The 14,000-nt window shown below is 42.8% G+C and overlaps 1 protein-coding gene and 1 pseudogene across 2 annotated transcripts in view; both read right to left on the bottom strand.

The window, feature by feature from the left end:
• Positions 1-5,194, bottom strand: part of NT5DC3 (5'-nucleotidase domain containing 3) — a 53,239-nt gene extending 48,045 nt beyond the window's left edge. The window contains exon 1 of the mRNA XM_081059458.1: positions 4,903-5,194. Coding sequence (XP_080915584.1) covers positions 4,903-5,095 — 193 coding nt within the window. The 5' untranslated portion in view covers positions 5,096-5,194. The remainder of the gene's footprint in view (positions 1-4,902) is intronic.
• Positions 5,195-6,051: 857 nt separating this feature from the next.
• The window catches only part of LOC308501822 (putative tetratricopeptide repeat protein 41), a 59,929-nt pseudogene continuing 51,980 nt past the window's right edge, over positions 6,052-14,000 (bottom strand). Inside the window, exons 9-10 of the transcript in view lie at positions 8,976-9,077; positions 6,052-6,110 (exon numbers count right to left, since the gene is read on the bottom strand). The product of the transcript in view is annotated as a putative tetratricopeptide repeat protein 41 (transcript). The remainder of the gene's footprint in view (positions 6,111-8,975; positions 9,078-14,000) is intronic.

The following is a 14,000-nucleotide window of genomic DNA, read 5'->3' as shown; positions in this document are numbered from 1 at the left end:
GGGCGAGTCCTGCATTTTAAAGGCTCTGATTCACTAGCTCTGATAAGCTTATCTGTAAAGACTCTTAACATATATTCTCCACATTCCATTAACCACATCTCTCAGAAGACGGTAGAACACAGGTCTAATTTTTAAATTATGTCACAAGTATCTAAGGGTTGCACTTTATGTTCATTCTACACAAGTCAAACTTAACTCATTGTGCTACACACAGTCCAAAATTTTTTATTAAGTACTCAATGCTCTCCACCAAGCACTCTGAATAAATCCTTCAACAGCCTGTAAAGCTTCTAACACTTCATATTAATCCCCGTATTTTTTTTCCACAATATACTTTATAGCTCCAGCCACGTAGCCAAACCTTCTAAAAAAGACCAGGCTCTGAGATGACTTTAGAGGGGGGGAACCCAGCAAGCTCTCCAAATGTGCATACAGTTAGAGCAGCTCTTCTTGGAGGAGAGGAATGCTCCCAGTCTGGACCTACAGGGACAGGCTAATTATCTGATGAGCACATAAGGAAGGCCGGGGGTTAAGTTCAAAGACACACACAGTATGCAACGTAACAGGAAATAACAGAACACAGACACATACATCTGCCCCTTTACATTATAATCGCACGATAATTTCTTAGAATTCACCATTTTAGGAAAAGACTTCTCAGTCTTGACACCATTGACGTTTGGGGCTGGATTATTCTTTGTGGTGGGTGGGTGGCCGGGCTATGCATTGTAGGATGTTTAGCAGTGTCCCTGGCCTGCACCAACTAGAGGCCAGCAGCACCCCCTGCCCCCAAAGGGTGACGATCAAAAAGGTCTCCAGATATTGCCGGAAGTCCCTTGGGGAGCAAGATTCGCCCCACTCTGGTTGAGAACCACAGTTCTACGGGAAACTTTTGCTACAGGTTACAAACCAATATTTCTGTTTCTGCAAATACAAAAACAACTTTTGTTTGAGCTGAGTTCGATACAGGACGCATAAATATTACGCTTCAAAAAAAAAATCTTCAGTTAAAAAAAGGAAGAAATTCCAATTGAGGGACATTCTACAAAGCATGCGACCAGTACTCCTCAAAACTGTCAAGGTCGTCAAAAACAGAGAAACTGAGAAACTGTCACAGCCAAGAGGAGTCCAAGGAGACACGACAACTAAACGTGGTGTGCTGTTCCAGATGGGACACTGGAGTAGAAAAGAACACTCGGTCAAACACTAAGGAATTCTGAAGTATGGACCTCAGCTAAGACTGACACATACTGACAATGTATCAATATTGGTTCATTCATTGTGACAAAAGTACCATACTCATGTCACGTGAGAGGTTAATAGGGGAAACTGCGTATAGGATTTATAAAAACATGTAATTTTTCTCTAAATCTAAAACTGATCTTTAAAGTTTAAAAAATAAACTTTATAAAACAAATTTAATTAAAGTTGAAAAACAAAAGGAAGAAGGATGGGAGGGAAAGGGTAAAACAAAGTGAAAATCATGTATTCCCTGAGCTGGCTTCATCCTGGGAGCCCCTTCGAAGGGAAGATCCTGAACAGGTTGGATTACAGCAAGAGATCAAGTAGCCAGAAAGAAACAATCAGGAAGTGAGAAGACAGAATTATTTCGTCTTCTTGTAAACGGAAACCAACAACCACAAAAACCATATGTTTTTGTATGAACCATCAGTATTTCTTCTGACCTCTCACTCCTACAGACACAGTTCAAGTGTCAGCCTAGGCAAACATTTCCTGCATCCCCCAGCAATGATCTGCTCTGGTTTCAGAGTCCTTGGAGCTGTTGTTTATCTCCCCAAGCTGAACTGTCACTTATCTGTTTACCAGTCTCCCCATCCCGGCAGCATGAGTCCCACGCTTGGAACTGGCAGGGGCTCAGCCACTGTGGGTCCCTCCCTCTCAGACTCATCCACCTGTGAATCAACGACCTTTGAGCCCACTGCTAGGTGCTTAATAAATGCTTAGTGAATGAGCGCAGGCTGGGCACATATACTCATACAGACTTCAGCTTAACAGGTAGGGATGGTACAACCCCCAACAGGGCAGAAAAGGAAAAGTCAAACTAAAGTCCCTGTGTTCCAGGGGGTGACAGAGAGACCATGTGCTGGGGTATGAAGATGGGATGAGGCACACGAATACCTGATTCATAGACCTGTTACACTTGAAAAGATTTACTCATGATTTAGTCCAGCAGCCTCACGCTACAAAGGGAGAAACCAAAGCTTGCTCAAGGCCACATAGCTAGTTATGGTGCTGCCCTCGGTGAAGGAGACCTAAACTCCAGAGCTAACTAACCTACCTCCACCCCTTACTAAGTGTGTCTAAAGCTGAATTATTTAATAGCTAATAACAATAGCTGCTATCTACTGAGCATCTGCTGAGCCCCAAGCCCACATTAAAAATCCTCACATTATCCCCAGATTACAGTTGAGAAAACTGAGATCAGAGAGGAAAACAACTTTCCACCAATGTCACAGAACTAATAAATCTCAAAATCTCCCTCCAGCTGTCATACTCCCAAATCCCCCTGAGACTGTCACACATCAAAGCCCAAACTCTGGCCCATGGCAATCTTTATTACCCAACACTTCAGCTGTCCCATTCACAGACACTGCTCCAAACCCCTTTCATGGATGGATTCACTCATTCCTCACCACAACCCTATGATGTCGGTACTATCAGCATCCCACTTTACAGATGAGGAAACTGAGGCTTCCTGACATCCCCAGGATCTCAAAGCCTGCAAGCGGCACACCTCGTCCACAAAATAAGAATGGCCAAAATGTTGTCTGCAGTTTCTTATAAAACTAAACATGTAATTGTCATTCCATCAAGCAATGGCATGGCATTTAGAGAAAGGAAAACTTAATGTTCACACAAAAACCTGTACACAAATGTTTAGGGCAGCTGTATTGTAATAGTCAAAAACTGGGAGCAACCCAGATGTCAGAGGGAACCGTGGTTAAACAAGGTTAAGCTGTGATACATCCACACCATGGAATGCCTCCTACTCGGCAATGAAAAGAATACATTCAACAACTTGGGTGAATTTCCAGGAAAGAGTATTCAGTGCAAAAGCCAATTCCAAAATGTCACATACTATGTGATTCCATCTACATAACATTTTTGAAATGACAAAATTTTAGAAATGGAGAACGGATAATGCCCCAGGGATTAGAGCGAGCACAAGGAAGGGGGGTGTGTTATAAAGACAAGACGAGGGATCCTCTTAGTTAACTGTTCTGTATCTTGACGGTGGTGCTGCATACAAGAAAAAACTGTACCGAACTAAATGTACATGCATATAAGTACAAGTAAAACTAGAGAACTATGAATAAAAGCTGTGAAACGCATCAATATCAATATACTGGTTTTTATACTGTACTATCGTTTTGCTAATATGTTACTATTAGGAGAAACTGGGTAAAGGGTATGCCAGATCTCCCTGTATTAATTCTTACAACTGCACGTAAATATACAATTATCTCAATGAAAAATTTCAATTAAAAAAAGTAGTCTGCCCCAAAGCTGGGGTAGATGACCTAGATTTCTTTCACCAAAGCTCTGCAATTCCCAACGTTTCCAAAGCCACTCTTCTTTCCACTTTCTTTCCACTTCTCCACTTCTCCAAAGCCACTCTTCTTTCCACTTCTTTCCACTTCTTTTCCACACAACCACTTCAAAAACCATTGCAAAATTAACTCTGAGCAAAAGAAAACTAAGCAAATAAGCCCCATTTAATTAGCATTCTGCATTACTAGCCACATTGACTTCCCTCAGAAAAGTACCCCAATTGCTTTCTTTCACTAAACTGACTTCTGGCCAAAAGATGGAAAATGTGATCCTACAAAATGTTCTCTCCCAACAAATAATCTCTATCTGTGTGTGCCACCTGCACCATCACCCCAAATAAATCAGTTTAAAATTTTCTATTCTGAATTTTCCTTGAAAGAAGCAGCACCAGCGGATTATCACTGGCTCTTTACACCAGTTCACAAATGGTCAGTTGCTACTGGAAAGCAGAGCAGCCCAGAGGAAATAAGAAAGTGAGTTAGGGGCTGAGACAGACCTCAGTCAAGGTGTGACCCTGGCGAGGTTCCTTACACTTGAGTCTCACCTTTCCCACCTATAGAATGGGGATGTGGCACCTTCCTCATTGGTATGGGAAGAATTCAGGAAGACTGTGCGCCTGGCACTAGTATTTTACCTGTCCTCTTGCTGTCTCTTCCCATTCCTCTTAGTGACCACCGAGCCAAGCTAATTTTATGGTTCACCTGGACACAAAGTAGTCACTCCCTGGTCTTCCCTCCTCACTGGGGTTAGTAGATAGACCAAAACATTCCCAACCTGGACCCCTCCAATTTCAAACACAGCAAATCCTCCCCTTAAATAAAGAAGAAAAATAGATCAGCCTCTGTTCACTGCCACCTGCCCAGCAGCCCTGCTCCCGAGTGATCCGCCGCCTGCAGGATTCCGGCTGTTACTATTGTTACTGCGCGTTAATAACAACGTCTCCCGGTGCATTGGGGTGACCGTCTCCCAAGCGATGTCGGTGGAATCCCCGGGACAGCCCCAAGCGCTTCCAAGGCAGATTTCTAGTTAAAAATCCCAAGAACTTATAAAACATCTTTCCCAACTGGACAAACGCAAAAGTTGTAAAGTTTCTGGAAGTGCGTTTTTCCGCGTTTCCCCAAATTGCGCTGCAGGAGCGACGTCGCCCGCGATAAGGGTTGGGGGCGACCGAGGGTCACGCCCCGGGGCCCTGGAGGTCAGCGGCCGGACCTGCGCGGGGCTGCGGGTGCCCGCTTCCCTGCTGGCCGCGTGGGAGGGACCCTGGCGCCCCGGGCCGGCGGGAGCCCCCACCCACAGGTCCTGGGGGGTCGGGGGCGCCGCCGCGCTCACCGTCCGTGCTCCTCTTCGCCTCCCGGTAGCGCTCCCAGAGGTAACGTTTCATGTCCGGGGCAGTCCCAGGTGCCGTGCACAAGTGCCGTGGGGGGCCCGCGCGCGGCCAGCCCCGGGCCGCAGTCCCGCAGCCGCCCCGCAGAGCCGCCGCCGCCGCCTTCGCCCCGGCCCCACGAGTCGCCGCCGCGGCCATCCTCCCCGCCGCCCAGCTGCGAGTGGCGCCGCGGGGCCAGAGCTCTGCCCCGGGATCGGCCCCGCTGCGGGCGGCTCCCTGCGTCGGAGCACGTGGTGGCGCGGCCCCCTCCTTCGGCCGCCTCGGGGGCGGGGCCTGGGTGGGGCGGGGCCTGGGTGGGGGCGGGGCCGTGCGCCGGGTGGGCGGAGGCTGGTCCTACCGGCGGGGGCGGGGCCGGGGCCGGGGCGGCCGGGGCCACGAGCCGAGTTGGCTGCAATCACAATTTGATTCTGAGGCGCACCTGGGTGGCTGAGCGTTTGGGCGGACGCCGGGTCAGGCCGAGGCCACGTGGAAAGGGATGACTCGTGGCTGGCCCTGGGCCACTAAACGTGACTCTCGCGCTGCCAGCCGAGCTCCGCATCATCTTCCTCCCACGGTCTGTGGCTGTCCCCTGACTCTGGCTGCACAGGCAGTGCCTCAGGCCCCGACTTCAGGAGGTGACCTCTCTATATACATTAGTGGCCTCTGAATTCTGGATCTCCCCTGGATCGCGGGGGCGGTTCTGGGATGTCCCCGGATGCCCGGCTTGTATTCTTAGAATGCCCACCGGCCGGGAGGGGGCAGTTGGGCCACGGCCCCATACGTGGGCTGATGTGTTTGAAGGGCACACACCACTGTACAGCCTGGAAGGTCAGTGCCCCTCCTGAGATTTCTGCCTCTCTAGGGAGGCCCTCAGGACACCGCCACCCAGCCTCCGCTCCTGCCCACATTCACCCGCGCCGTGCACCTGTCTTCTCTCAGACCTATAGGCTGCACCTGTTCTGTGCATTGTGGTTCCGCCAAAGCCAAAGCAACAGCCCCCCCACCATGTGACTGAGTCAGACTCAGCTCCTGCAGGAAACACTGACGTGGCCCACCCAGGACCTGGCTGAGAATCACTGAACTGCGAGGACTTGCCAGGCTGTTGGTTACTGCGGTTACCGCCGAGCAGGGTGCTGCGCGGAGTACAGGGTACTCGCAAGGCTGGCACTCTGCCCTGGAGACCATACAGCCACGTGTGAAAGAGGTGGGGCACGATTTAAGACAAATAACACTAAGTATTAGTGCAGGCTTAACTTGTGAGCTGGAGGGATCCGGAGATGCTTCATGGAAAAACGTGGACTCTGGGTTAGACGGTGGCAGCTAATGACTATTATACTATGTATTGAAGAATGTGCTGTGTGTACTGACTCATGCAATCCTCTCGGGAATCCTGAATAATTTCTCCCATTTTGCAAACTAGTGATTGCCAGCTAAGAGCAGGTTTGGGGTGGGTGAAAAAGGTAAAGGGATTAAGAAGTACAGGTTAGCAGTTACAAAATAGTCAAGGAGATGTAAAGTACAGATTACAGAATATATTCAATAATATTGTAATGACTATGTATGGTGTCGGATGGGTACTAGACTCATAGGGGGAATCACCTTGTCTGTTATCTAAATGTCTAACCAATATGTTGTACACCTGAAATTAACATAATATTGAATGTCAACTGTAATTGAAAAATTTTTTTTTACTTTTTATTTTAAAAAATTCTCCCTTGGGGTCGGCCCGGTGACTCAGGCGGTTGGAGCTCCGTGCTCCTAACTCCGAAAGCTGCCAGTTCGATTCCCATATGAGCCAGTGGGCTCTCAACCACAAGGTTGCCAGTTCAACTCCTTGACTCCCGCAAAGGATGGCGGGGCTCCACCCCCTGCAACTAAGATTGAACACAGCAGGTTGAGCTGAGCTGCCTCCCAGATGGCTCAGTTGGTTGGAGCGCGAGTTCTCAAACACAAGGTTGCCAGTTCCATTCCTCAAATCCCACAATGGTTGGTGGGCAGTGCCTGCAACTAACAATGGCAACTGGACCTGGAGCTGAGCTGTGCCTTCCACAACTAAGACTGAAAGGACAACAACTTGACTTAGAAAAAACAGTCCTGGAAGTACACACTGTTCCCCAATAAAGTCCTGTTCCCCTTCCCCAATAAAATCTTTAAAAAAAAATTGTCTCCCATTTTATAAATAATGAAACTGAGGCTAAGAGAACTGAAATAACTTTCCAAAGTTCACACAGCTTAGCCCATTCTTCCATTTAGCTTCCTAACATACTAGGTAAGATTTAGTTGGGTGATAAGGAAGAAGGCAGCCAATAAATAATCCTTAACAGGTAATATCTCACAAATCATTGATAAAATGAGAGGCAATTAAAATGTTTAAATCATATATGATATCAAGTCCATGGACTCTGATGCTTTAAACTGACTTTTTGGTTTTAGTTTATTCCAATTTATATCTTTTCTTATTCATGTTTCATAGAAAATGTTTTGGTGATTGAAACTGTAAATTTTATTTACATGGAGAATTAATTCATAAATTCAAGATAGATAAATGTTGTCATGCAGCTGCCTGCCAGTCTGTCCCCTCGTGTCTACCCCTAAAAAGAAAGAATACTCTGTGAGCTAATTCTTTCAGGGACTTTGCTTCACCTTTGTGCTTACACCACATGTCTAGCTGTTTGGCCCCCAAAAGATGGCTGGCTAGCCAATGACGGGTAAGATTCCTCAAGAGAGGAACGACCTAAGACAGGCACAGTCACGTGGGGACCACCAGGAGAACTCACTGGGTTGATAGAGGTGGGCATAGACCCCTGCCTCCCCCATCTAAGGAGAGCCTCTGCCTCTGTGGCTGTATTCCTTCCCACAACCTGCTTGGGAAGTGATTCCAGATGTGATAACATCAGTTCTCCATCTATTCTTATCAGTAAGTTTCAGCATAAAGGTTTTGTCCCCTGGGGAGGTACAAACAACAATTAATAATACATCATGGGACTTTCGGCAGGCAAGGGTGGTTGGTTTGAACCAGTTTTCTGGTATGGTGTATGAGACTCACAGACCCTAGAAAAAACAATGCTGCTTCCTTGTATGTGCATCAATAAAAGCCACAAGGTGGCCTGATTCGGGGCTCTCAGTCCTTTGAGGCTGTGAGACCCTTGGCCCCTGTTTTAAAACTTTCTTGATTTCTGTTTCTTTCTTAACCCTTCGCCGTCCCTTCTCGTTCTCTCGCTGCCCATGTTGCGCTGGGTGCGACAGATAAACTATAGCAATGTAAAAGTAACACAATTAGAACTTTTATAACATTGCTTCAGTATACTTTTAGATATGGAGCCCTGTGAGGTCAACATTCATATACCTACCATAAAAATGTGAATCACATAAAAATTATTCTTCTTAGCGAAAACCTGTTACAGTATTTTAAGGGGCTAAAAAAACCAAATCCCTAGACCTTGATTAACATCACTCCTAGGAGTTATAAAAGAAAATATCTCGTCAAAGAGTTCTAAATAAAGTAGAAAAAAATTACAGATGCAGAAGAGTCTGTGATAATTTTTATTCTTTATTAGCATCATTTGAGGTCTTCAACCATTTTCTTTCAAACTGAGATCTCTGCAAAAACACTTCTGAGGAATTGAACTGTTATCTGGGCTATGAAAAAGCCACTTTTCTAAAGTGAGGTCAGATATGGATTCCCAGGGATTATTTGTGCTAAGAAGCCATAGTAGGGGATGCTGGTAAATTGTAGTTATTTGGACTTTTCCACTCTTCACTTCAGCTGACAAAATCCGTTACTGTGAAAGCTTTACTACACTACCCATTTTACCCACAGATAAAGTCTTAGAGGAATAATCTTTCTTTTTCTTTGCTGCTTCTTTTTCTGGGCCATTCCACATTTCAACATTATTTTGTGTCTTCTGTTGGGTCTTCTCCTCAGCAGAAATGGAAATAATGGGTCTCAAGACTTTTTTCCCTTTTCTGGAAGCACCTTTTGACTTCCCTGAAATTGCACGAGGTGCCAAGTCCGTGCTTTTAGCCCTCTGTAACTTACCTGTATTCATGCACACAGCAGAACTCACACTATCTTAGAACTCTGGGCACTATGGTAGTTTAATTTCAGCAAGTTCTCCCATAATGTGCCATTCCTAGAACCCTCAGAACACCGCTAGCTCATCCCTTGAGACCAACATCTCCTCCCCCAAATCTGCTCAATTTCCCTAAGAAGGCTGCAAAAGATCAAAAGTTGTCAAGATGTCCTACATAGAACACGAGTAACAGAAGCATATATCTTTCTGAGATTTAACACAGAAACTCACGGCAGGATTCCATGGATTGATGACTCAGAAGATCCCAGGTAGGTCACCCTGAAGTCAGATGATCTGTACAAATAGCCCAGTGCCTCAATCACGACCTGATGACAAGAGTCACTGATCAGTAACTGACCCGCTGGATATTTGAAAATAAGAATATGAGCATTTTTAAAAATTACTCCTGACTTCACACATTTAAGAGAGAAAGATAAAAGACATGTAGAGAAGATGGCACTGGAACATCACCTATTGCCGTATCCCTGCCAAAAACATTTAACTTGAATCTACTTATAAAGAAACAATCAGACAGCTACAAATTGAAGAACATCAGGGCAGGGAGGGTAGGATAGAACCTGACCTCGACTCTTCAAAAATGTCAATGTCACGAAGGACAAAACAAGCCTACTTAAACGGTCTAGACTAAAGGAGACAATCTAATGCAAGGAAAGATCTTACATAGCATTCCGAATCAAAAAATAAACAGCTAGGACACTTGGGGACACTTGAAGATACTTGAACATGGACTGTACATTAGAGAATATCAGTAATGGTTCAATGTCCTTGGTTTGATAATTCTAGTGTGGTTACGAGGGGAATGTCCTTGTACTCAGAATACACACATGGAAGTAGAGGTAAAAGTGTCATAGTTGCAACTTTCAAATGATTCAGAGAAAACTGTATGTGTCTCTGTGTAGATAAAAGAAAAATAAGGCAAATGTGGAAACGTGTTAACAATTGGTGAATGTAGGTGAAGATTATTTAGGTGTTCATTATACATTGCCAGGTGCCATTACCATTAATTTAACATAATTCTCTATAATGTGTTAAAAGGAAAAAAAGCTGGAGGTATCATGCTACCTGATATCAAATTATACAAGGCCATAGTAATAAAAACAGAATGGTATTGGCATAAAAACAAACATATAGATCAATGGAACAGAATAGAGAGCCCAGAAATAAATCCATCCCTATATGGTCATTTGTGACAAAAGAAGCAAGAATATACATTGGGGTAAAGACCGTCTATTCAATGAACGGTGCTGAAAAACCTGGATAGATAGATACATGCAAAAAAAATGAAACTGGACCACCTTCTTATGCCATATACAAAAATAAACTCAAAATGGATTAAAGACATAAATGTAAAGCCCAAAACCATAAAACTCCTAGAAGAAAATATAGGAAATAAACTCTCAGACATTACTCTTAGTAATATTTTCACTGATACATCCCCTCGGGCAAGAGAAACAAAAGAAAAAATAAACAAATGGGTCTATGTCAAACTAAAAAGATTTTTCACCCATCAAAATCCCAATGGCGATTTTTAAAGAAATAGAACAAAAAATCATCAGATTTGTATAGAACCACAAAAGACCCCAAATAGCCAAAGCAATCCTAAGAAAAAAGAACAATGCTGGAAGTATCACACCCCTTAACTTCAGCTTGTACTACAGGGCAACAATAATCAAAACAGTATGGTACTGGCAGAAAAAGACACAGACCAATGAAACAGAATTGAGAATCCAGAAATAAACACACATAAATATGGACAGATAATTTTTGACAAAGAGCCAAAAATATACAATGGATAAAAGACAGCCTCTTCAATAAATGGTACAGGGAGAATTGGAAAGCCATATGCAAAAGAATGAAATTAGACTGCTATCTGTCACCGTGTACCAAAATTAACTCAAAGTGGATCAAAGACCTAAACATAAGACCTGAAACAATAAACTGCATAGAAGAAAACATAGGTACTAAACTTATGGACCTTAGGCTCAAAGAGCATTTTATGAATTTGACTCCAAAGGCAAGGGAAGCAAAAGCTAAAATGAATGAATGGGAATATAGAAAACTTAAAAGCTTCTGCACAGCAAAAGAAACCATCAACAAAATAAAGAGGCAACCAACTGAATGGGAGAAGATTTTTGCAAACAACGCCTCTGATAAGAGATTAATATCCAAAATATATTATAAGGAACTCATACAACTAAACAACAACAACAAAAAAAACAATCCAATTGAAAAATGGGCAGAGGACCTGAAGAAACATTTCTCCAAAGAGGACATACAAATGGCCAACAGACATATAAAAAAATGCTCAACATCATTGATCATCAGAGAAATGCAGATAAAAACCACAATGAGATATCACCTCACCCAAGTTAGAATGGCTATCATCAACAAGAAAAATGGTAACAAATGTTGGAGAGCCTGTGGAAAAAAAGGAACCTTCATACACTGTTGGTGGGAATACAGATTGGTGCAGCCGCTATGGAAGGCAGTGTGGAGGTTCCTCAAAAAATTAAGAATAGAATTACCATATGACCCAGCAATCCCTCTCCTGGGTATCTACCCAAAAAATCTGAAAACATTTATCCATAAAGACATATGTGCTCCAATATTTATTGCAGCTTTATTTACAGTGGCCAAGATATGGAAACAACCAAAGTGTCCTTCGATAGATGAATGGATAAAGAAGTTGTGGTGTATATACACAATGGAATACTATTCTGCCATAAGAAAAGATGAAATAGTACCATTTGTAACAACATGGATGGATCCTGAGATTATAATGCTAAGCGAAATAAGTCAGAGTCAAGAACTATATGATTTCACTGCTTTGTGGTATATAAAACTGAAAACAACAAAAGAACAAGACAAACAAATGAAAAACCAAAAACTCACAGACACAGACAATAGTTTAGTGGTTACCAGAAGGTAAGGGGGGAGGGAAGTGGTAGATGAGGGTAAGGGGGATCAAATATATGGTGATGGAAAGAAAACTGACTCTGGGTGGTGAACACACAATGTGATATATAGATAATGTATTACAGAATCATACAGCTGAAATCTATGTAACTTTACTAACAATTATCATCCCAATAAACTTAAAATTAAAAAAAAAAAGTTATTTCACAGCAAAGGAAACCATCTACAAAATGAGAAGACATCCTACTGAGAGGGAGACAATATTTGCCAATAATATCCAAAATTTATTTTTTAAAAAACTCATACAATTGAACATCAAAAAAAAAAACAATCCACTTAAAAAAATGGGCAGAGAACATGAAGAGACATTTCTCCAAAGAGGAAGTACAGATGGTCAATAGACATATGAAAAGATGTTCAACGTTACTAATCATCAGAGAAATGCAAATAAAAACCACAATGAGATACCACCTCACTCCTGTCAGAATGGCCATCATCAATAAATCAACAAACAACAAGTGCTGGCAAGGATGTAGAGAAAAGGGACCCCTTGTGCACTGTTGGTGGGATTGAAAATTGGTGCAGCCACTATGGAAATCAGTATGGAGCTTCCTCAAAAACTTAAAAATAGAACCACCTTATGACCCAGAAATTCCACTCCTGGGTATTTAGCCAAAGAAATCCAAAATACTAATTCAAAAAAATATGTTTACTGCAGCACTTGTTTACCCTATGTTTACTGCAGCACTATTCATAATAGCCAAGGCAAACAACCGAAATGCCAATAGATCCAATAGATGATTGGATAAAGCAACTGTGGTACATTTACACAATGGAGTATTACTGGGCCATAAAAAAGAATGAAATCTTACCATTTGTGACAACATGAATGGACCTAGAGGGTAGTATGTTAAGTGAAATAAGTCAGACTGAGAAAGACAAATAACATGATCTCACTTACATGTGTAATCTAAAAAACAGAATAAACAAACAAACAAAGCAGAAATAGATTCATAGATACAGATGAACAAACTGACAGTTGCTTGATGGCAGGGGTTGGGGGGCTGGGTGAGAAACGTGAAGGGATTAGGAAGTACAAATTGGTAGTCACAAAATAGTCATGGGGGTGTGAAATACAGTATGGGGAATATAGTCAATAATGTTGTAAAGACTATGTATAATGTCAGATGGGTACTGAACTTACCAGGGGAAATCACTTCATAAATTATATAAATGCCTAACCACTGTGCTGTACACCTGAAACTAATATAAAATAATATTGTCAACTATAATTTAAATATATATACATATATACACACACACATATATGTATCTTGTATATGTAATGTATGTCATTGTAATGACTAGGTACGATGTCAGATAGGTAGTAGACTTGGGGTTACCACTTTGTGAGGGGTATAAATGTGTAATCATTATGTTGTCTTGTACACCTGAAACTAATATTTAAAAAGTTAAAAAAATACATTTACAATCTAATTTGCAAGTGTACTTATTCATTCATTTTACCCATTTACAAGACTGCTTTTTAGGGGCTGACTTTGTACCATTGATTATAAGCATAATGTAAGGCCAGTGCATAAAGGGCATCGATCTGGGCATGTACAGAGACTTCTAAGCATTGAAGGGCAAAAAGCACTGACAGATGACCCAGCCAGCGTCCCTGTACTTAACAATAACAGTCACAGAAAATTTATGTAATTACCATCCGTCAGGCCTGTATACTCCTGTGAGGTGTAAACTATCCTCACTTGTCTTATTTTTTTCATTTACTCTTTTTAATAGGACCTATATCCACATGGTTCAAAATGAAAACATATAAAGATATAAAGAGAAAAGTGTCTCTCCCATCTCAGTCCCCATTCTGTGCAGTCTTTTCCTAAAGCATGCGTCATGCGTCCTCCCAGAGAATTTTTAGTGCCTGTTTGCTATCTTTTAAAGATGAGAAAACTGAAAGAAGTTCAAAGTAATTCGCTCCCGTTCACAGTCGAACAACCCCAGGTCTCCCTCACCCCCAAGCCCCTGCCCTTGACTGC

The sequence above is a fragment of the Rhinolophus hipposideros genome (genome assembly GCF_964194185.1).
Source record: "Rhinolophus hipposideros genome assembly, chromosome: 9".
Classification (NCBI taxonomy): Eukaryota; Metazoa; Chordata; class Mammalia; order Chiroptera; family Rhinolophidae; genus Rhinolophus; species Rhinolophus hipposideros.
This window is presented reverse-complemented; position numbering and strand designations above follow the sequence as displayed.